At 33.1% G+C, this 25,945-nt stretch overlaps 1 protein-coding gene across 5 annotated transcripts in view; it reads left to right on the top strand.

Moving 5' to 3' along the window:
• Positions 1-25,888, top strand: part of LOC113511386 (spastin) — a 36,640-nt gene extending 10,752 nt beyond the window's left edge. For 4 of the 5 annotated variants that reach the window (XM_052900452.1, XM_052900451.1, XM_052900449.1 and 1 more), the window contains 7 exons: positions 8,223-8,426; positions 10,355-10,469; positions 12,460-12,602; positions 13,365-13,555; positions 14,082-14,281; positions 14,794-14,979; positions 15,760-25,888. In XM_052900452.1, coding sequence (XP_052756412.1) covers positions 8,223-8,426; positions 10,355-10,469; positions 12,460-12,602; positions 13,365-13,555; positions 14,082-14,281; positions 14,794-14,957 — 1,017 coding nt within the window. In that variant the 3' untranslated portion in view covers positions 14,958-14,979; positions 15,760-25,888. The remainder of the gene's footprint in view (positions 1-8,222; positions 8,427-10,354; positions 10,470-12,459; positions 12,603-13,364; positions 13,556-14,081; positions 14,282-14,793; positions 14,980-15,759) is intronic. The other variant, XM_052900450.1, reaches the window with a different exon arrangement.
• Positions 25,889-25,945: the final 57 nt, after the last annotated feature.

Below are 25,945 nucleotides of genomic sequence, written 5' to 3'. Positions count from 1 at the left end.
TCGATTTTTGCCGGTTGACCACTGGCCAACCCATGGCGTTGTGTCAATCACAAACGCCTCATTATGGACACCCACACAAAACTGTTATGGCTTCGTGCACGCGTGGGTCAAGTTGGTTTCCGTGAATTATGTATTTCTCAATAAAATAAAAATCTCTACCTTAATACCCCATGAGGGAAAGCTATGAGCTTACAATAATAATAAATTTAAAAAAGGTCTAGTCGTAAATAGAAGTTGATAGTTAGGATTTTCCTGTAAAATAAAATAAGTAAGCTTACGAATCCAATTCGTGATAAGGTAGTCAGTGTCGCAGGCATCCATAGGTTACAGTAACTGTTTACCATAAAATGGGCTGTATGCTTGTTTACCAACTTCATGGTAACTCACCAGAGGGAGACTTTGTACAAAAGTCGTTTGCTTGGGTACCTCTGTCCCATTTGTGTTTCAACCGTAAAGCAGTTGTGTTTGCATGGCTGTGTTTCGGTTTGAAGGGTGGGATATGGCGTGAATTTACAGGGTACAGAGGAATAACACCTGAGTCCTCAGGAATGGCAACGCATGGGGGGTATCGTGGGCGAAACAGTATACTCTGTTATGTCCATGGTACTACTCATGTCTATAGGTGACGGTTACCACATTCCGTCAGGTGGGCCGTCAGCTTGTTTGCCATTCTAAATTGTATAAAAAAAAAGTATATAAAAATAATCGACTGTTACCGTTGTGACCAATTAACACTTTACAATATCCATATTTCATCACGCATAGTTATTAGAATCTAACGCCGCAGAGTGTAATTCTACTTCTAAAATTCAGATTGATTTGCTTTGTTAACGATGTTTTCCATCGCCGGAAAATCTAATCGGAAATTCAAATTAACAACAAAGATTTTTTGTTACCCAGATTCGAACTTGAAATTTTTTAAATATATTGAATAAATGAAAAATATTTATTTCTGTAACAAAATTTGTACTACTAGTAAACTACTGAACCGAATTTGATAAAATATTTTATGGGAAAAAATAAAATCTTTAAGTACATCATTTAGATTGAAAAAGAATTTTACAAATGGATTTACAACCCAGGAGTTATAAGATACTGTTATCTAAATAAAAATATAAAATGTCAGTTAAAAAATTCACAACCTTCTTTTTGAAGTCGGTTGAAAATTCGTTATTACGACCTTCTAGTGAGTGATAACACCTATATTTGAAGGTCAAAATAACCTTTGAAACCTATAAGTCTTTAAAGAACGTCATATAGTAGTTACCACCTAGCCATGATACTACAGAGTCTAAATCTTATTCATTTTCTATTTTCCCAAAACGAAAAAAATATTGGCCCACCCATACTAGTTGATTAGAACTATTTCGTTTACTTCCGCAAACTTCATGCAACTGTCAACATTTGACATTGAGCACTGACTAGATTAGTATAGACCAGCGATCCGCGACTTTACTAATTCGACTACTAATTATTCGATTGAGCAAATCTTTCGGATTATTGGAATGATTTAAAAAAAATTTCGAATACTTTTTTTGCCGTAGTAATATAGTAGTAGTGTATACAGGGAATGGATTTGGTAGTAGCAGATACACAGAGAAAGATTTTTGTTGTAATAAGTTACTAATTACTAAAATCATTCGAATACAGAAATTAGTACATATATTACTCATTTAGTAGTCGAATTATAAAATTAGCAATTACTAATTATTCGAATAACAAAATCATTCGGATTCGCACATCTCTAGCACAGGCCTTATGACCTTCCCTCTTAGTCATCAATTTCTGGTTGTAAATTCTACTGTCATGTTGCGACATGTTTCGCCTTTAAAAGAGGCATCAGAGAATTAATCGATCGGTGTCTAATGTTTACCACTCGACGCCCACCTGACTCACTGTCATTGTAAATAGGGCAATGCGTCATTTTTAGATCCATCTTTCTTTGGGGAAAATTGTTCAGTTTCTCTGTTGTATATTTTTTTTTTATATAGATTAGACTGAAAGCTGTGCCGTGCCGCCTTTCCATCTTTATCCATTAAAAAAATACTAAAGAATGCCGCCTTCGCTAACCGTATACTTACAAAGGCTGGACACTAATTGAAGGGAAACGATGAAGATGGAGTCAAATAAAAAAAAAAACATTTTCCAAAATAATTATAGTAGTTTGCTATGGTGTTACGAATACATAATGAGGCGATTCGATTGCCACAGTGTAAAGAAATGCTTTTCTATGTCTGTAAAAAAGAGAGGACGGAATAAAGCGCAGACATAGATTATAAAGATAGAGTGTCTCCATACAAATGCTTCGAAAAAAACGGTTCAGCTTTTTCATACAATTTTACGGTATGAGTGTTTCCTTTATAACTTCTATATTTATTTTATGATTTTTGCATCTTTTTAAAGCGTAAAAACTAATTTTATTTATGAAATAGTTAAATATACTCGTAGATACGTCAAGGTACATTATGGGCGTAAGTATATAGAACACTGATAAAAAAAGGAGTCAGCTAATTTGACAATTAGCTGACAAAAAGTTGATTCGTTTTTGAGACTCGATGCTCTATCAATAAAATCTAAAGCCGCAGACTATCTGGATGTCAAATGTCCAAATTGGCCTAACCAGCAGTGGTATATACCAACGAAACAAATGGCATCGTATGGTTACTAAAACTCACCCCGGGTAACGGAAAGAGGCGAGGGAAATAAGAACAAGCACCCAGGAAGGACCGTGTGGAGGTCGGTCTACTAGTGTAGTAGTGCTCTCCGCCCTCGTCGTTTTCTATTGGTAGAACGTTTACTTAAAAGCTATTTCAGTTTCACCTGTATAGTTAGTCGAATTAATGAACGTCTTTCAAATCGTCTTCCAGCCAACACCTTCACTTTGATGGTATCACCCAATCAATAAATGTTACATACACATAAGTGAAAGTCGCAGAAATAAATCAGCGATTGTCCACCGAGAGTGCACATAATTACAGCTTTTATGAAAGTGCCCATAAACCTAGATATGGTCATCGACTTATTTTATATTGGAGCTAAAATACTGGCACATAAAAGGAAAATTTTAAAATAAAAGTTATGTGCGAGTTGGACTCACACGCCAATGGTTCCGTACATATATATATATATATATATATATATATATATATATATATATATATATATATATAATGAGATAAAATGAACTTTATTGCGTTTCTCACACGAAAAAAGCAATAGTTTCTCACATGAAATAGACTATTAACAGTTCTTATTATTGTTATTATAATTCGTGAGTTTGAAACATAATTGTGGATTAAAATTGGACCGCATAACTAAGTTTGTATTTAGAGGTTTTTGATATTTTTTAAAAAATGTATCAACTTAGAAAGTTTATTTTTCCTGTGATATTCACATATCCCTTTATAAACTGTAATTATTTCATATCTTTTTGTCAGGAACCCTAAAAATCGACACATGCGAACTGAACTCATTCGCTACGAGTTACATACATAATTAATGCAAGATGTAATTATTTTTATACTTTTTTTACCAGAGGGAGACTTTGTACAAAAGTCGATTGCTTGGGTACCTATGTCCCATTCGTTTTTCTACCGTGAAGCGGTCGTGTTTGCATGGCGTGAATTTACAGGGTACAGAGGAAAAACATCTGAATTCTCAGGAATGGCAACGCATGGGGGGTATCATGGGCGAAACAGTATACTCTGTTATGTCCATGGTACTGCTCACGTCTATAGGCGACGGTTACCACTTTTCATCAGGTGGGCCGTCAGCTTGTTTGCCATTCTAAGTTGTATAAAAAAAAACTTGCATTTTAGCTATGTTTTTAATAAATGCCACCAAACACAAAAACTAATACAGATTTTTTCATGTACTAACTCCCTTTATTTCATGTGTAATTGTATACAGATCCTTCTTATGTAATATAGGGTTAACAATTTGTTTAGGGTTCCGTAACTCAAAAGGAAAAACGGATCCCTTATAAAATCATTTTGTTGTCCGTCTGTCAAGACTTTTTTCTCAGGAGGCAGTCAAGCTGAACTTAATATCAAATACTCAATTCCGTAATCCCTTTCATTCCTCCCTGTAATAAATCAAACTTGTAATTCAACGCAATCAAAAGATACAACCGTTTATAGCATATATTTAGACATATTTGCAAAAAAAAAAATCGTACAGACTACTTCTCGTATACATAGAATAATGAGATTTGGCAAGAAGCAATGTCGTACGACACAAATAAAAATGTTAACCCTCTGTACGCGTATATATATTTTTTCTTTCGCTTCATTTTCGCACATCGCTTTGATCATCTAGCGAGATTCTGAGGAACAATATCAGTCTACCAAAACACAAATCGCGGGATAACAACATCAATAAACATAAAAAATGCGAGCACGTCGAAATCGCGGGATGCGTAAAATTAAATTAGTAGATACTGCACGCGAAAATCACGGGATGCCCGGGATGCCCGGTTAATAGTAGTGTAACTTGTAAAACTGTCACAAAAAAATTAATTATAGTTTGTAGGGAACCCTCGGTGCACAAGTTCGACTCGCACATGATCAGTATATTTATACTAGACTGCTTGTGACAAACTGTTGCACGACTACCGAAACTAACGAACCCTGCCAGGAAGCCATTCGTTTACAAAGTAACGAGACGCAATTTCCGCTCAATATCGGACTTGGTTACCCACCCCGCTTAATTTTGTCCGAATATTGTTAACCGACATCAAAAAAGGAGGTGCTTAATTAAACTATTCTTTTACATAAATATATTTCATGTGACATCTTTAATGATTGTTTTTTTATGCGACTACAGTGGCAAATATGCTGACAGCACACCTGATGGAAAATGGTAACCGTCACCTATAGACATTATGGAGCAGCACTATAACAGCACTATGGAGACACAGAGTATACTGTGACGTCTATGATCTCCTTAATAAGTGTTCTCCCTTTTATGTCTATGACTTGGTTTTAATAATAAAACATTCTTTTATTCATAAAAACATGAAACCTCTCATAAACCTATTTTAGCTATTGAACTGTTTTGTCTTTCTTTTGTGCTAAATTCACAGTTGGAATAAAAGTGACAAAATAGTGTAATAATTAAAATAGGTTTCTAGGTTTTAGTTTTTATGAATAAGGGGGATTGTACTTAACTCTTTGTCTTAGTAATTTAAAAGTAATATCATATAGAGTGATCCTTTTATACTTTTAATTCAATTCCGTTTTTATCTGAACTTACTTCATTTAGTGTGATCCTATGCTAATTTTAAAATCAATTCTGTTTTTCCCCCGGACATAAAGTTTTTTTTTAAAGAAAAAATATAAAAATATTGTTAGTCTGTCATTTAAAAAGTTAGGGCTCTCATTACTTGAACAATATTCAGTAACCGACCAGTATTTTGTACAATGGCAATACTAAATCTGTATTAGTTATTGTCTAACCGATATAGCCAGTAAAATCTTTAAAATACTGTACATCTTTCGGAAGTATTCAGAGACCTTGTTTAAATCTAAACACAAAGAGAGACTTCATGTTTTGCGATCGTTTAAGTGAAAAAATATCGCTGGCAGCCCTAAGGTCAGCGTTATTTCCGCGTCAATGAAGCGAATAATATCAAATGACAACTTCCCTTTCTATCAATATACGCCAAACATATTTTGACGTAGACAGCAACAAAGCTTATCATTATATCAGTCGGTAACTGTCAATTGTTGAACATAGGCAACCCCCTTGGGGAGTTTGCCAGTGGTAGCTACGCTTGGCAGGCGAGTTGGCAACCGCACTTAGGTTTTAGTGATGTTTTAAGAGGGACGCTACTTCTCATCCCTAATCCATTAAGTTCCCTTAGTCGCTTCTTACGACACTAACGGGTTTTACATATTTAGATTTATTATTAGGACATGGTACATGACATTATGTTTTTTTTTTTAAAGATAAATAATGGAATGGTAACCTCGTCTATAAATAAAATAAAAATTAAATAAGTAATTTTGATAAATGTCTTAGTAGTGTTCACTTACGATATTTTTTTTATAAAACTTAGAATGGCAAACAAGCTGACGGCCCACCGGATGGAAAGTGGTAACCGTCGCCAATAGACATGAGCAGTACCATGGACATAACAGAGTATACTGTTTCACCCATGATACCCCCCATGCGTTGTCATTCCTGAGAACTCAGGTCTTATTCCTCTGTACCCAGTAAATTCACGCCATATCCCACCCTTCAAACCGAACTTACGATATACAAATCTTATTCCGTTAACAGCCCTATATTTGTAGCAATATAGGGAATATTATATCTGTTCTCCAAGTGGTTCTCCCTGGAAATCATCTTGTTTAATTTTTGTTGAATTTATCACGATGGTCTCATCTATCATCCTTCACTGGTGCCGCGCCAGCGAATACCAGTAACGATAATAATATAATTAATATCCAATAACATCAAAAAATGTCATTCCTCTAACTAGTAATTTCGACTGTGCATTGATATCACAACGATCTATCAACGATAGATGACAGATAAACTTTTCATTTGCATCAAGATATATCCGTTGTGAAAATGATATAAAAAAAGAAACGATATTTAACGTAAAGACGATAAATTTTATACATAACATAATACGTATATATGTATATGTATTATTGTATACAGATATGTATGTATTTTGATTTTAATTGTATGAGTTACTTATATATGTCAACATATTTATTACTTTTTAGTAGAAACATTTATGTTTTCTTCTATTATTGTGCGCATACTGCCCGCTAGTAATTAATGGGCCTTTCCACTCAGGGTTTACTGGAAGAGAACTCTTACAGAGTTAAGCTCGTCTGTTGTACATCTTTATTTTATATATATTATATGTTGTAATTTTTTTTGTGTACAATAAAGAATAAATAAATAATACCAATATGTAAAAATGTATTTAATAAGTTAATTCCACAAATTACATTTTAGTCTTCTCCATTAATACTTAGATATATCTCGCGTAGATGATTACTACGCTATAAAGAGAAAGAACTGCATCAATGCTACACAGGGTTAGGACAAGTACCAACAACATTCTAAAAGTAATAGGCGAGAAATATAACTCGCCTATAATTAGGCATTTCATTCAGATGCTGATCTAGTCGGCTGGGTCACATCTGAGTGAATTGCTTTAATTAAATGTTCACTTCAATTGCTTTTCTTTTTTACTAACATATGTAGTTTGTAAGAAAATTGTTACTAACAAAATGGACCAAATTGTAGTTTGAATAATAAAATATATTATTATTATTATATCTGGGTAGTCATTTATAAAACTAAAAAAATATCAACTGAAATAATACTGTTATTTCCATAGACTTAGTATAAGTATAATAGTATAGAAATTACGTATTACGTTATTTCAGTATAATAATTTCAGTCATTGAAACTAGTTTTCATTATATTTGTAGTCATTATAATATTAATATGAGTTTCTCACCGCACCGCACCCACATTCATCATCCGACGCGTGTGGATATGCAATAAAACTAGTTTTAGTTGTTTCGAATTACTTTGCAACAAAAATGGTCACAGTACGTGGGCTGCATACGTTGCAAAACCATCAAATCTCTCTCTCAGCTGGTTGTTTCGCTTGAATATCTGCTTAAATTGCGTTCTTAACTTAATTTTTTTTCACCCTTCAGCTTCTTACTAATATTATAAACTAGTTGTATCCCGCAGCATTGTCTGCGCGTGTCAATTTATAAAGTATTCTATATATTAAGTTAGATTATAGCCGATTTGGTGTATCAAATTGCATTCAAATTCATTCGTTCAGCTTCATTCAGCCGTTAAGTATAGTTGAATAACAAACATATAAACATGTGTATATTTATAATAGTATAAATATACACATGTTTGTATGTTTGTAATATAATATATAGTATTTATAATATGTAGTAAGATATCAAACAGAAAATTCTAGAGAATAGACAAACAATCATTGCGATTTGTACTGTTTTTTTTTTTTTTAATGGAAATTGGTTAATCTTACTTTTATATCTATATATTTGCTTAAAAACCTCCATTTTAATTCTTATTATCTGCATTTAAAATCACAAAATAAATGTATTCTTCTTATTCATTCATAACAAAGTCATTTTCATTTCATAACTGACCCATTCATTATCATTTCATCACCATTAACCATCACTTTTTCATACTCTCACGTTTAGAGCGCGTACCAGGTGCCGGCGAACGGGTCGCCGGTGCGGCGCGCCGTCGGCGGGGGGTCTCAGCGCGGGACCCCCACTCGCAGCCGGACCCCCCAGCCGGCGCTCACCATCCGAGGAGTCGACCCCAAGCTCGTGCAGCTGATATTGGACGAGATAGTTGAGGGCGGGCCTAAGGTGCATTGGGATGACATCGCTGGACAGGAGGTGAGATTACAAATAAGATCTATTTATTTAAATCTGTGTTCACGCCAAGTCTTTTTTGGAGTAGACAGAGACCAAGTCTCTAAGGCTCTTTATTGACGAATAAAATATAATACAAAAGTCAGATGTAATGCTATTGGATTATCTACCAAACACTTGTTTATGCAATTTTTATTGCCAAGTCTTCATGACAAATCCTCTTCGGGATAGGCAGAGACCAAGTCCTAAATGCACTTAACTTTATTGACCAATGAAATATGATACAATATCTCCTTATTTATGCAGCTTAGAATGACGAACAAGTTGCCCACTTGAAAGAAAGTGGTAATCGTTGGTAAATAGCTAAACATGAACAGCGTCGTGGAAATAACAAAATACACTTTGACGCCCATGGTACCGTTCCTACATACATTACCATTTCCGAGAACTAAGTCTTCGTACTATGTATCCGTACCCTGTAATTTCATTGCCATATCCCACCCTTGTAACCGAAACACAACCGCGCAAGCACAATCGCTTCGCGACAGAAATACGAGTGAATAAGAGTTATTTGGATACTCATAGACGATTTTAGTAGAAACACTGCATCTAGAAAGAAGTAAGGTCGCCCTTTATTTTCTTAGTATAAACATTTCTTGTAATTGTTTGTATCTATAATAAATTTACTATTGTAATGTTTTAAAGGAAACAATAAAGAGTATCTATCTATCTAGTAATTCCCAGTAGTATAAAAAATAAGAACAGCACAGCAGCGTCTCGAATTATTTATTTAGTTCACGTCAATTTAAAAAATGGAAGTTTTCTAAATTGACTTTGGCGTGGGTGTTCTGTGTTGCGCCCCCAGATGTTCCTATTCTAGTTTCTCAAAATACAGACTAATCTAGATTGAGGACGAAGCTATTAGTAAAATTGTTTGCCACATATTACTATATTATCTTTACATAAGATAGAGAGAGACTTTGTGCAAAAGTCGATTGCTTGGGTACCTCTGTCCCATTCGTGTTTCAACCGTGAAGCAGTTGTGTTTGCATGGCTGTGTTTCGGTTTGAAGGGTGGGATATGAATTTACTGGGTACAGAGGAATAATACTTGAGTCCTCAGGAATAGCAACGCATGGGGGGTATCATGGGCGAAACAGTATACTCTGTTATGTCCATGTTACTGCTCATGTCTATAGGCGACTGTTACCACTTTCCATCAGGTGGGCCGTCAGCTTGTTTGCCATTCTAAGTTGTATAAAAAGAATATATATATTTTATAGATCGTAAGTCAGGTTAAGGTATTACATCAATTAAACAGCATCTCCATGTGTTTCTATATTATATAGATAGATACTCTTTATTATTTCCCACATAGACTACCATAAGGAACGGCTGTTCCTTATGGCAGTTTACCATTGCGGGATTTATATATTATATCTATATAATATATTATAAATAAATATAAATTATAGTTTTGAAAATATTATATAATTTTATTTAAGTATATTATTTAAATTTTCACATAATATTAAGCTAAATATATTGATGCTGGGTTTGCTGGAAGAAAACTCTATTAGAGTTAAGCTCACCTTTATACATTTGATTAGCTCTGTCATATTCTTATAAATAACTGGTGTGTACAATAAAGAATTAAATAAATAAATAAATACACAGAAAATTACATTGTTCTATTCGCCCCTAAAGCTATTTTAAATCTACTTTTTTTCATTCACGTTCACTTTAGTCGTAAAACCTTAAAAATTACTTATTCATTAGTAACAATGTTAAAATCACAACTAAAGTACATTAGTCTCGCTAATTATCAAATACTCGTATTGTATTAGAAAGGAAAAGAAAACTTTGACGTATACAAAACTTTTGTAACTATCTGTCTTTTGTAATATTGGTTTCTACGTGTAACGAATCGCATTATATAATTGTTGTTCTCAGGCTGCCAAACAAGCGTTGCAAGAAATGGTGGTGCTCCCTTCCCTGAGGCCTGAACTCTTCACGGGTCTAAGGTCACCGGCAAAAGGTCTGCTTCTATTCGGACCGCCAGGAAATGGTAATTTCTTATTATTTACTGTATCTTAATTATTTCGCTTCCTTTCACATGGATGTTGTAAAAGGCGACTAAGGGAACTTAATGATCAAGGGTAGGGCATCAGTGTCTCTCTTAAAACATCACTAAAGCCTAACGGCGGTTGTCAAACGTGGCAACTACTGGATTAACCTTCCCAATAAAGGGAGACCTATGTTCAGCAGTGGACAGTCGGTGGCTGATGTGATGATGATGATGATGACTGTATTTAAGTCGTTGGGGAATTAAATACCCGCTTCGCACGAGTAACACAACGATAAAGCTATGTTAGTTCTCTAATATTACGCCCTCCACACAAAGTGCATATGAAACTCGACTGATTATATGAAAGTTATTCTTATTACGTACGATTCGTATAAAGCGGGGTTTTCGACCGACTTCGAAAAAAGAGGAGGTTCTCAATTCGGTTTTATTTTTTTATGTTTGTTACTCTAAAGCTCAATTATTTATAACTGTTTTTTTTTATGCAACTATCGCCTATAGACATGAGCAGTACCATGGATATAATAGAGTATACTGTTTCGACCCATGATAACATGATGGATGACGGATTTGGAGTTTTTTGTTTTATCTTCTTTGTTTCATAGTAATTTTATATAAATCGGTTCAGCAGTTCAGTTTTTAAATACAAATAACTGGTTTTGCCACAATTGATGTCGATGTTTATTGTTATTTGTAATGTCAATACCATAATTTATTCTGTATCTCTGTTCGCTGGTCCCCTTGTATTGTATTGATGTGCAGTCGATGCAGTTTTATGCAACAGTGACTTTGAATACTAGCTGCTATTACATATTAACTGACTTTTAAAGGGGGGAAACGGATTGTTTGTAATGGAGACTGAGAATCCCATTGCTAGCAATTAACCTTTTTCAATTTACTTCAAAAAGAAGTAGATTCTTAGTTCACTTGTATTTTTTGTATGTTTGTTACCTCATAACTTCGTCAGTTGTAAACCAATTTGGAAAATTCTTTTTTATCTGAAAAGTACTCACAGATTGGTCTCAGGTCTCAGTAGTTTAGCTTTTAAGTCAAAATAACTGATTTTGTCTCAATTGAAGCCGATTTTTTTGTTAGTAATCGAGACTGAGAATCCCGTTGCTAGCAATATACCCAACCAGGTCGACCTCCTCGCGGTTCTCTCTAGAAACTATCATGGTTAATTTCTGATGAATTCATCATGATGGGCTAACTGGCCTGTTATCATTCTCACCTATCACCCTTCACTGGTGCTCCGCCAGCGTATCCCGTTAGCGCAGGCGGGGTTACCATACCATTTTCACCCATCAATAAAAAAAAACTGATTTATAAAAGAAGGTTTTTATTCTCATAACTCCGTTAGTTCTAAACCGATTTGGTAAATTATTTATTTTTATCTGAAAGGATATACTTACATGTAGTAACACCTGAGTCCTCAGGAATGGCAACGCATGGGGGCTATCATGAGCGAAACAGTATACTCTGTTATGTCCATTGTAACTTATGTCTATAGGCGACGGTTACCACTTTCCATCAGGTGGGCCGTCAGCTTGTTTGCCATTGTAAGTTGTATAAAAAAAACCCTGTAATGCATGAGTAGCAGCAAATCGTTGCACTGGTATGAATGATAAGGTAGTTAGCAAGTGTGATTTGACATAAGAAATATACACCTCGGTGCTTTGGAAAAACTATTCACCAAACTCTAATATATAGAAAAAAAATCTCTGATTTTATTAACTGATTTAATTAAAAGAAAATAAATAATTATCTACTTTTACTAAAGAAATATGAAGAAACAAGGGGCGAAAAAATTATTGATTTACGTTTTGTTACTCTAATCAACTTTACTGCAGTAACTGTTACTAAAGTAAAAAGAGTCGTGTGCGTAAATGTCGAACTTCAGTCGCGTAATTTCCATTACTAGACGCTACACTATATCATGACTATAGTATCTTACTTAAATTCAAATTTACAGGCAAAACGTTGCTAGCCCGGTGTGTAGCAGCCGAGTGTTCAGCCACATTCTTCTCCATTTCGGCGGCAACGCTCACCAGCAAGTATGTGGGTGATGGGGAGAAAATGGTCCGAGCGTTGTTCCAGGTTGCGAGGGAATTGCAGGTATTAATAAATTTTACGCACACTTACGCTTGTTTACGCTACTGTTTATATGTAAATACCGACCACTTTACATGAATAAAATTGTATGTGATTGTACGTGACACAGCGTTCGAAAATATTTTAAAATGTAACTCTGTATTTGGAAAACTTTTTTATCATTATATCAGCCATTGTCTGTCCACTGCTGAACATAGGCTCCCTCAACAAATCGTCATAAGGAACGGTCTTGAGTCACTTGAATTCACTGACACCCTGTAATGCATTTGAAGTCGTCCTGTATTTGCCCATACGGAGTCATCACTCTATAACCTTTCTTCCCTATCGGTTTTTCAAGCTATGTGACCAGTCCATTGCTTGTTCAGCTTGTTTAGCGTTTGGGTTTATTGGGTCACTTTGCAACTTTGCAGATATCCTCATTTCGGATTCTGTCATGCAAAAAACTTCGAGCTATGGAAGGCTATATGCCCTCCATAGCTCGCTAAGTAAATACAAGCTTTTACATATGGGCAATCGTTTAGGAACATGTTTCAGTTTTTCATGATGTAAAATAACCGTAACTAACTAAACACATAAGCAAATCATTGCAGATTTAAAACTAAAATAATGACTTAGGTTCTTACATATGCGTTATTTTATAGGACTATGGAAAAGTGAGAGAATATAACATGAACCATAGCTCTGTCTCTCTCTCTCTCTCTCTTTCTTTCTTTCTTTCTTTCACAATTTTCACATTTCCTATTATCTGTTATGTTTACATTTTAGCCATCAATAATCTTCGTGGACGAAGTGGATTCGTTGCTGTGCGAACGTTCGTCGGGTGAGCACGAAGCGTCCCGACGGCTCAAGACCGAGTTCCTAGTGGAGTTCGACGGTCTGCCCGCCGCCGGCGCCGACCGGCTCATCGTCATGGCGGCCACTAACAGGCCGCAGGAGCTCGACGAAGCTGCTCTCAGGTAGTCAGGTTTTTGAATATGATTACAATTATAATTAGTCATATTTAATGTACCCACATGAAATGTTTAATATGTTTACGCTTACTGTTTTTTATATTATTAGTAATACTGGTGTTATTATATTTATATTGTATTCTGGCGTAGCGTAAACATTAGCTAGCAAAAATTCCAAAATAAAAAAAAAAACGCGTCTGAAAGAATAAATGTTCTTTGTCGGCGAGAGTAATTTAAGTAAAATGAGTTATAGGAAGAGCTATGTAAATTCCGTTACGTAAATTACGACGCGTAATTCTCAACATGATGTACCATTTGAATTATTACATCGACGCACCAATTGAGATGCTGACTTTTAGCAACGTAAACGTCGCACATGTGTCGTTACGCAATTTCGCGTAAAATTAACGTAAATTACGCGATACTTTGCGTAAATTGTACAATCTCTAAACTATAATACTTATTTTGTCGCATTTAAATAGTATGATGTGGGTTATTTTATATATTTTCAATGTAAATAATTGTCCGGCAGACGGTTCCCGAAGCGCGTGTACGTGTCGCTGCCGGACTTGCGAACACGAGGTGCGCTACTGCGGCGGGTGCTGGCTCGCGGTGCCGCAGCTTCAGCGCTCGGCGATGATGAACTGGCGCGCCTCGCCGCGCTCACGGACGGCTACTCGGGCAGCGACCTCACCGCGCTCTGCAGGGACGCCGCGCTCGGGCCCATCAGAGGTACGTCTGGCGCCTGCTGCCTGCTGACTGCTAAGCTACCGTGTCTACCACTACTTTGTTTACCTTCATCTCACTTTGTTGATCTCAGTCGTGAGAAAATTAATATAAAATCAATATAGAACTAAAACTGTATAGTAATAAAAAATTAAGATCAATTCAGAATCGGTAATATATCACATAATATTTCTAAACCTCTTGTATATTTTATCATCATCATAGCAGCCGTTAATTGTCCATTGCTGGTTATAAGCCTTCCCCTATTGGAGGGATTTGCCAGTCGTTGCCACGTTTGGCAGGTGGGTTGCCAACCGCAGTAAACCTTTGGTGATGTTTTATGAGGAACGCTGCTGCCCGTCCCTCGACTATTAAGTATCTTTAGTCGCCTGTTACGACACCCACGTTAAAGGAAGGAGTGGCCAATTCTATGCTGAAACCAGACCTCGGAACTCTTCGAAGACGCTTAAAAGTGACTAGGCTTGATGCAACAAATAAAACATAACTTCCGTTCACAGAATTAGACCCCGAGGAAGTGAAATGCCTCGACCTGTCGTTAGTCCGGAGCATCACCTTCCAAGACTTTATGGACTCGTTGAAACGCATCCGGCCGTCTGTGTCGCCGCACAGCCTCGTTGCGTACGAGAAGTGGTCCGTGCAGTACGGCGATCTAGGACTATGAACCAGCGCCTACAAAGATACAGGTCAGTGCATACTAAACCATTGCATCGGCAATAAAGAAGACCAATCTAGCTCAGCGCTACTTTTAACCAAAAAAATATCAATTCTATGCAACCAGTTACATGCGTACAACCTCACATAAACTCTCTTTCTTTTCTTTCTTTCTTCTAGCTACATTTATAATATGTATATAACCATATACATATTATAAATGTAGCTAGCTTATGTAGCCTTTGTGATACCTATCAATATTGATATTTTTGACAGAAGCATATTATAGATAGTTGCATGACACTATAATTATCTATTTATTTTATTGCCTTTACAGTTCTAGGTGGTTATATAGATTCATATTCAATCCAATTTCGTCATTGTAACTGCAGTGCCGACTCTGATTACTATTATATATGATTATTTAAGGATTACGTAGACGTTACCACTAAAAAATAAAAAAAAAAAAAAAACAAATTTCTTGTTCTGTGGTCTAAACAAATCACGCGGCGTCTTGCCTCTTTTATAAATATTTTAGTGTGATGGGTAATCAAAATCCCTTCAAGTGTAAACGAGTGTAACTTCGAAAATATTAAAATTTCAATAGTATCTAATAATGGAAAGAGAAGAATTAAATGTTTTTTTTTTTATTTGTTTTATACTATAAAAAAAAACATATAAACAGTTAAAAATACTACACCAGTATGTAATAATGAAAAATTAAAAGTATATAAATAATAATAAAAGTATTTGAGAAAATGGTATTTAAATGCTTTCTTTTTATTTAATTCTTAAAATATTATAATTTTCAGGTATTGACTATAAATGTAGAAGAAAGGTGAGTCATTGATGTAGAAGAATCTAAACCTGACAAGGAACGGATGGAACGAACAAAAGAGAGTTCGTAGAGATTAAATTCTCGAAAGTTCTACCGCTCAAATGTTAAAGATAATATTATATCGGTCATATTTATCCAATGCATTTCCCTATTGTGACATATTTGAATTTTTAATTTTAAGATTATTATATAATATTTTTAATAGAATACGGAATGGCGTCTAGTCAGAATATCGGTTTGAAATAAATGTATTTTCATATGAAATTGGTATGGAACAGATGGAATTTGATTATAATATGGCAGGGTTATCTAGTCGCATCTCAGGGATGTATATATCTCGCTTCCATACAAGATTCATGAAATGAATTTAAGTGTAAGTTCGCAATATGTAAAGAAGTCTTGATTGTTAATAAAAGTGTTCTAACTAAATGGGAATAGATGTAAATGAAGCATTTTATTTGGAAGGAAACACTAATCGAGTTGCGTCTATATATCTTCGCCTATTTCTCATTAAAATGTTTTATAGCATGGCTTCAAGTGCACATTCATTTAAATATTTCAAAAATATCCATCGACACAATGTAAATTATTATTTTGAAGATTAGGGTTTTTAGAGAAGTCACTGGGGCGTTATAAAATGAAAAGTTAATTTATGGTAAACAGTGAAATTTTGCTACACATAAAAAATGTATGCAAAATGTTTGTCGAAGACGAAATCCGTGTGAAAATAATATTGTTTACTAATACCAGTTTGCCCTCCCCCTCCCCCCACCCCCTTCCATGGGGGAGGCTTATGTTTGACAGTTACAAGTCCTGATATGATTATTGCCAATACATCGACGTCCTACAATATATTTCGTAAAAGTATTCTAAAAGCTTAAACCAATTATTATTATTTATTTGAATGTATTGTATTTTATTTGTATTTATTAATATTAATTAAAAAAAAAAAATACTGACGCATTAAACAATGTATACCTACATATATCCGAGTTCAGAACTTCGAGACAGTATGTAAGTGTTCAATTTGTCGAAATTCACATCAATTGTTGTTCATTTGTTACCATACAATAGTCACGTGTTTCGACTAAGATTCACTTTGAGTGTAATTTGAACTAGTATTACTGTGACAGCACATACGAACTCTACTACGTTAGGAATTACTGTAAATTAAAAAAGAAAAAACTTTACGTTTATGAAGAATTCAAATTTCAACAATATTTTATTAACTAACTGTAAAATTGAAATCAAGTTTCAATTTTATTGATATTACCTTTTGATCAAGTTTAAATATAGAACAGAATAAAATAATACAAAAATAATTCGTTAAAAATGTCGAAATTAATTTCAATGTGCATAAGAAATATGCTTTTACAACATTTCAATGAGAATAAACCTAGTATCTAACTTAACCATAAATAAGCCGAATGGATGATTAATGCAACTCGGCTCAATTAAAAAGTCGCTTTCGGTGTTAGATTACATATTTACGATGTAAACATACGCTTTCATGCTCAATACCTTCTTAATTGAGTCGGGTTATATTAGCCCTCTACCATAACCCGTCCAAAATTAAAAGGATACTGAATAGTGGCCTCTATGTCTGAGAGATAACCTATTTTACTTTGTATCCTAACCTTGGCTCGTTCGGCTTATATTTAGTTTTTTTTAGGTACAGACCTATACTTCTTAATCTTGCCTTGCATTTTCGTAAGAAGACTACAGAGCTATACCTACTGTCTTTCAGTGCATAAAACGAGGTTCCAATTGCCTCGTAAAATCTAGCTAAGTACCTAATACCTCTTGCTTGATATAAAGAAATCTCGCTTATTATATATAGAATAGAATATACAATTTTAGGATTTATGTTATAACAAAAAATATTTTAGTTAGTTTTCTAATTTTGACATCCTGTTTTTTTAATAAAATGGAAGTTAAACATCCATGATGTGTATGACTACAGTTAGAGTACCGAACAATTAACAAACAAACAATTTTAACTCAGTGTACAAATTGTGTTAACCTTTTTTATATTTAGTAGTAGTACCTCATTATTATTATAGTGCAATTAAATGTTTTATGGTCGATAACCTTAAAAAGAGTTACTTAAAATCATTGTTTTTTAAATATTTTTTTTTATGTGATTCAGGAAAAATGTTATTCTGCCACGTTATTTTACATGTAAATACTATGTTGATAAATTTTCTTGCCTTTTTCCTTGAACTAGTCTGTCTGACTAGGAAAAAGGATTATTTTTTTCTTTTATTTACATAAAATATTCTTATAACAATTTATTTATTAATATATATATGTATGATTTGCATGGTTGTCGATCAGTGTGTAATGTAGTAACCTCAGTATTTTAAACATACCTGGATTTTACCAATTATATTTAAGCGTAGTTGGCCGTTTGCACGATTATTGTGACACTCATTTTGATCTCGAGCATCCCTTTCTGAGGCATGCTGTGTGAGCGAGTGAGAACATAATTATACATCGTTGCTGATATCTAAATAGATACACCTGAGGTAGTTAGAATAAATTATTACGACTTGTTTATCTCAAATTTGAGTGACATAAAAAAAACCAGCCCCGGTAGGTGGTGATAGTGGACAAGATGACGTTCGCTGGTCAGGGAGTGTAACTATAAAATTACAGTGTTAAAAATGTATAGAGGAACTTGTCTGTAACAATATATAAAGCCAGATTAAATGATTCTTTCTACTGAAGGTGTACTATCAAATAATTGCTGCAAACGTTTTAATGTAAATACAGTTGTTATGAATGTACTTATTCTAATTCTGTTGTTATTTTGAAAATAAAAAGAATTATTATTTTTAATTGCATATTGCCATTGATATATGTTTAGTGGACATTGGTGTCGATTTATGTCCATTATCTAACTTGACAAAACGGAAATTATAGTTCGCAAACAATAAAATGGACAGTATAATTTTGTACCTATATTATTAAATAATTTTACTTAAGCCAACATAATATTCGTGTTTTTTTTTCTCTGGTACTAATATGATTAACTATCTTCAAGTTATATATTGAGCAAGAATATAGCATACAATTTACACTTAGTTATTTCCGTTTATCAAACGAAATAGAAGAATAACAGATCAATCGATAGATATGTTTTCGCTATCTTGTGCATGAGTTAGGATGAGATAGCAGTGTTCAGCGTCTTATTCTTATACGCGGCGGTTCAGCGATACTCGAGTTCTTTCTTAGTCTACAACTTACACAATATTGCGCGAATAATTAATTGCTAGTTACAATTTAAATGGTTTTATTGCGAAAAATAGGTTACTTCATATGCTGACACAATTAATATTATTGACAATAATGCTAAAAGCATTATAATGCAATATAAAAAAAGTATAGGTGTAGATTTTAAATGCCCTTGCAGACTCTGACTTTATCCGAGAAACAAAACTTCGGTTGGCTTATTTAAGTCTTAAAAAAAATAGACGTGCCTCTGATAAATTACCCATAGTAATAAAAAAACAATATGGGAAAGGAGTAGAGAGAAGAAAGATAAATTCTCCCCTCTACTCCTTTTACACCTTCTTGTTATGTTCGTACCCAAAAATCTTTAAGTTTGCAAACAAATAAATTGACACCATTAGCTAGTTATTTTCGCGTATATAATATCACCGTATCGTGATGCTGCAAGTCTTATGAGTATTTGTACGTTATAAACGACGGGTAGCTACCACTTCTTACACTAAGCAAAAAACAAAAAGTTTTGCTCAAACAATTAACAATCTGGCGTTTGGAGCATGTATAGTAATAAAAAAAATAATATATTTTCATAATTGTTTGTTATAAAATTGTCTATCTCTTCGATTTAATGTTATTGGAATATATCAGTTATTGGACCACACATTTGTATGTTAGTCGACATAGTGGGCCATAGAAACGCGGAGTTCTGAGGTACTTCTAAAGTTAATGCAGATATTGTAAAGAAACATCAGTAAGTACTTAATACTTTGATAAAAAAAAGCAAGCTGTGTATAAGCCCTTATGATAGAAACAATGTCAATACTAAATTGCAGTGCTATATTATTCACTCTAAGTATATAGGCATACCATAAACAAAGTAAACCATTTCTTTACTGAACATGATTATAGTAAAATGACTTCTAAAATATCTGCGAATTAATTTAGAAGTACTTTAAACGTGGAAAACAATCGAGATTTTATATGAGCATTGTTTCTAAATAATAATTAATATAAATACTCATGATTTAGGATGTTGTTGAATCTGTCATTTTATAGTCATTTTTTTTTATTGCTAGACGAAGAACCAGAGACAAAAGTTTTATAACTCAACTCTATTAACTTTTATGCCAAATATATTCCAATTTTAAATTGTATGTCTTCATCTGTCTTCTATATTTAAATAATAAATCTCGATTGTTCTAGAAGTCTGGTCAGAAACTAGTTTTTTCAAATAGCTTTTATTTATTAATTTCTTCTTCATTTCTGGCCAGACATTGTAACTCTGCTCGCTAGCCGTTAAATCATATAAGCCAAAATAACATTTAAAATAACTGTATTGTCGATAGTTGTAAACATATTTCCTATATAAAAGACAGCGAGTAGCAGTTAGTGCAGTTAAAAGTAACCGTTATTTTTACACTAGACTTGTAGACATTCATAGTTGTTTTTTCAATATGTTTATTACTGTCTATGGTTGCAGCTTGTTTTTTTTTTTATTATGAAGGGCTGTGACGTACTGAATTTTGGACAGTGACCGTTAATCAAATCGGTGTGTTGTTGTTGTAAGGTTTATAAAACTTTTATATAATATAAATAAAGTGTAGGTATTTGTGTCGTCTGTATGTAACGGTCACCAATTTTCTTAGTATGTTACAGCTAATTATAGGATTGTTAAAAATCATAAACCTTATAACATACGGATTGAAATCGAAATCATTAGCATCCTTTTAAGTGTTTACTAAAGAAAAAAAAGAAAACAGAAAAGAGGGTATAAATAAAGAAAAATAAAATAAGGCTTCCTTTATTTATTTATTTTAAACTTGACATTTGAAAGCGCTGTTGATATTAAAAATTCCATTTATTTTTTGTTTTCACATTAAATGGACGCTAATGTTTCAAATTTTGACCTGTATATAAACAAAAAAAAAATTCTTTGTCTTAAAAAAAACACTGCTGCAACTATGGACTTGTAGATACGCTAATTATAATAGATAGTCATAACATTCCTAGTTGTAACGTAGTCTGATATAGAAATTAATTTGAGCTCCTTAGATAGTGTAAATGTAACATCTTAAGCTTGCCATACACTACCAGATTTTAGGCAAAGTTAGCATAAATCATTAACAGAATTTATTTTATTCAGCTATACCTTGTATCAAATATAATAGACAGGTTTCTATTAATAAATCGTGTCTATGGTGTATATTCTTGTCTATACCCCAATACGACAATATTATAACTTTTAAAGAATCATGATTCTTTTATTATGAATATTGTAATACATTTATGCATATAATATAACTCGACTGTATCTCTTACAAATCTGTTTTGTTTTTTATTAACATTTTCCGGTATTTATTGTTTGTGCTGTGCTGGGATGAAAGAAAAAGTAACAATCTTTTATCTCCTTGCAAACAAACATTAACTTTATTGTTTTAAAATTATGTATTATATTTATGTACATACGAAATTGTTGTCGGGTTTTTGAGGCTTGTATTTTGCCTATTTGTTATCTTTTAATATTGTACAAAGCGAAAGCAAAAAACAATGGAAGCGTGTGGTTAGTTATACTCGTGATTGAAATTAAAATCATTTTAAAGGTGTGATTGTCGATGATTTTTAATGATAAAGTCGTTAGTGAATAGAGCCGAAACGAATGTTCTTCGTTTTGCTAGAACATAATGGTTATTCCATGACTGACTCGTAAAAATTTTTACCATTGTTGGCCGTTCATGGCCGTAGCTAGAAGGGGGGCATTAAAAAGCAATGCCCTACCTAAAACGGCCCAATGCCCTACCTTAATATGAAAGTCCTTAATTAAATTAGACAGATTCGCTTTAATCGAAGTACCTTAATTATGGCTTTTGCCCTACCTTAAACTTGGGTCTAGCTACGGCCCTGTGGTCATTGTAGCAGAAAATGGTCATAATATGGCAGAAATATCCATACTATGCCACAAAATAGCACTATTATGGCTAATAATTGAAATATTATGGCTTAAAATTGCCATATGATGGCTGGAAACAGCCAGTTGTCACTGTAAGGTAAAACGACTTAATCGATCTCGACATTTTGTAATGTTGGCAACAGTCAAGTTTAACAAGAAGGGCAAGTGTGCAAATAATATTGAAGTTGTGATTTTTTATTGATTTTAAAACTGTTTCGGTTGTGGACCTTTTGTAACTTTGGATTTGAATTAATCGATTCTTTATGTATGAATCATCGATTTGGGAACGTCAGTATGGATCATGTTATCTACAAGGATACTGATCTGGTAAAGTTCATGAGACTCTACTAAATAACATGACAATGGCTAATGGCTCTTAAATAAATCACTCTGAGTGCTTTATCTAAGAAAATCCGTAAACGATCAAGCGTATCGTACAATGCGTTAAATTTAGCTGAAACCGTTCAGCTACCAATTTTATCTTATTTTTGGCCATATAAAAATCCATCCTGTCATTTCTAAATTAATGATATGTATATTGTGTTATTTAATTGTGTAAATTGTCCCCATGTACTAAATAACTTAATATTAATAATGTTGGTTGATTAATATAACTTTTATGTCTTTTTATAAACATTTATGAAGTGATAATGTTTTAATTTTAAATATACCTTAAAGTATGTTTAGCGCAAAAATGGTTATAACTTACTAAAATTAATAACAATAAATTTATTAAAAAATAACAAATTTAATTAAAAAAAAAAATTAACAAGATTATGAAAAGCAATCGTAAAGGGACAGGGGCTTTGTAATCAGAGCAACCCTTTAGCATGTAAGCTCCAGTTTAAAGCTATGAATTTACTAAAAAATTTTGTCACAGTTAACGCAATATCTTTTGCAGTAACTACAAAATAAGTATTGTTATAATATTATTTGTCATGGGAAATATAAAATAACTACCGCAGTAGAGTTATGGAGACATATTTGCTTGATAATAGAAATACAACAAACATACCCATGCATACGTGGACTTACAAGGTTTGTACCAATAAACTTATTAACAAAATGATTAAGTACTTCCCGTAGTAAACATGAAATCATTTATAGTTTTATTTCCATATGGCTTTATATTGGTTGTTACAAAATAACCGCAACGTTCAAATTTACAAAGTTTTAATAGTAATTTTAATAAACGCATACATACAATTTGTCGCGCAACAAACCGTGTTAATACAAGACGTTATGTCGCCAATAAATGGAGCCTCTAATTTGTTTTATTTGTGTATGACGTATAATATCTAAGATATTTACATTGTTTACTAAATAATATGTTAACAAAGCGTGTTTTCTTTTTGTATAATTTGAACCTATATATACATAAGTATATCCAATTTGACACATTGAAAGACATATTTGCGTGATACGATATATGCAATGATGACGAAAGAACTATTCCTCTTATTCATAAAAACGTTAAATCTCTCATAAACCTAAATTTACGAATTTACTAAATTTCAAAGCTGAACGAAATAGATTTTTATTTCGTTCAGCTCCCTAATGTCAGAAAACATTTCATTGTAGGTAAACATTAGTTTCATCTCTTTCCTTTACGTTAAATTCTCTGTTTGAATGAAAGTGACAAAACAGTGTAACAGTCGGATTAGGTTTGTACGAAGTTTTAGTTTTTATGAATAAGGGAGTATATATGACTGCTAAAGACATACTAGAGCTACTATGACTAAAAAAAGTTTTATATTTATAATTAAGTTAATAATACTTCTATCGGAAAGAAACAGAAATCAATAAGGCTCCATTCATAATTGCGCGGTTTTTTCTAATCGGGTAATTGCACCATCCACGAACCCGAGGACGACTTGTAAAGTTCGCTTCGCTGTGATATCGACAAACCTTTGTATTTAGTTTTCACGCGTCGCCATTATACACGAATGTATTCCATTAATTTATTGCGGTTATGACTTCTCATTACACCAATATAAAAATCTATAATTAATTTATTATTATTAATATTTATTTATTTATTTATTCGTCGGTTTTACTCAACTACTTAAATTCGGCAATACCTGACTAGTGTCGAACTAAATAGGAGGCCTTGCCCTAAAGATTAAAGTGTCAAGGGAATTTATCGATGGAATTGATATCGCTAGCGATTTCGTGAAATAGAATGAAATAGCTATATCGAATGTCTCATCCCAACTCACGGACTCGGTAGCGATGTCGATTCCATCGACGAATTCGCTTAACACTTGTTTAGAGAGCGTTATTCATGAAAGGAAAAACGTGAAAAAATAAATAATTAAATTCAGTACGCTTCGCGATAATTATTCTTAAGCAATATTTATATCCTTATAATAAAGAAAAAAAATCTAAAACATAAACCTTGTGCCAAGCCACCAACTTAATAATAGTCTCGTATTACGGGGCGAGATCAAATCTCATAGTCCAGCAGTGGAACTTTGTTTATTATAAGGCTATAATAATCAGTGATATATTTTCCTATTTCAAAATAAGTTAGTGCTTATTCTTATTGAGTACTTCACGACTCCGGAAAACTGACAGAAAATTTTGTTGGACACTGTATTTTATACTGATTAATATAGACACATCATTTTAAATTATTAATTTTAATTTCAACTTTGGTGTAATGAGCAGCCCTAATAATGATTTAAATGAGCTTTATATCGAGTAAATAAGTAACGGTATTCGACTGATTATTACCTAATGATAATCGCATAATGTTTTTCTAAAATGCTTTTCTTGTTATGGTATTTAAATTGCATAAGTACAAAGCAGATCTGTCGCCAGAAAACTTGTTTGAAGAAAAAACATTTCAGATGGCTAATAGTGTTACGATAAAAGGTGAGGTGGCAGATCTGTTTATTAGTACTTTTACCCGATTGCTAGAGGCAATAGGTAAAATATTAAACGTAAAACCAAATGAAACTTGTCAATCATTGATATGAAAATTTATCAATGTTCAAATATCTTTTAGGTATATATTTAATATTCCCTTCACCCCCTACAATATCGGGTTTATATACAAAGTTTCATTCAGCCTTATCAATATTTTTTATCTCGTTCTTACTCTTTATGCGTAAATGAGATAAATATTGATAGGTGTATGTGAAAATATAGTTTGTATAATGGTCTATTCACAATCACAAAAATCTCCTTCATAATCGATATTTCTCCTTAGATAATAATGCCTGTGCCGTGTATAAGAGCTTTTTTTTTTTTATTTTAATTTTTAGTATTTATATGTTGTTTATACTGGAACGCCTACTTAGTTTTATACCAAGAAAATGAACACAAAATTTTTATAAGATTTTCGAAAATTACAATTCTTCATTCCTTAGTACTGCGACATATGGGTGATTTGTTTTTTCAGATCTCACTTCCCCTGGAAACCGTCGTAATTAATTCCTGGTGAATTTGTCACGATGGCCCAACTGTCCTGTCTTCATCTTCACCTATCATCCGTCACTGGTACCTCGTCTGCGTGTATCAATAATGCAGACGATATTACCATTACCATTAATAAAAAAAAAAACTACAAACACTAAGAATAAAAAACTATTTTGTTTAAAATTTAACAAGTTTAAAATATGTGATACTGTGAATGGACCACAGCCTTGATATCGTGACATAAATTCTAAAAGATGGTTGTAACTTGTAAATCATATTGTTTTACAATTTCGCCTTAATATGCTGTTGTTATTTTAATTTAAGCGCACGAATTTATGGATTTTGACTAACATTTTTAATAAGTTAAGTGTCGTTGAGTGATACAAAATGATGTATTTTTTCATAAATCAAATAAAATTAAGCACACTCTTGCCTAAAATGTCGTGAATGTAACACTACGCATATGTGATACACGGTTTATAAATAAACGATTAATTTGTGATTTCCGTTGTTTTATTTTCATTGAAATTTTAAAATCTAAGTTAACAATAACAAAATA

The sequence above is a fragment of the Galleria mellonella genome, unplaced genomic scaffold (genome assembly GCF_026898425.1).
Source record: "Galleria mellonella isolate WM207_F2 unplaced genomic scaffold, CSIRO_AGI_GalMel_v1 utg65, whole genome shotgun sequence".
Taxonomy (NCBI): Eukaryota; Metazoa; Arthropoda; class Insecta; order Lepidoptera; family Pyralidae; genus Galleria; species Galleria mellonella.
This window is presented reverse-complemented; position numbering and strand designations above follow the sequence as displayed.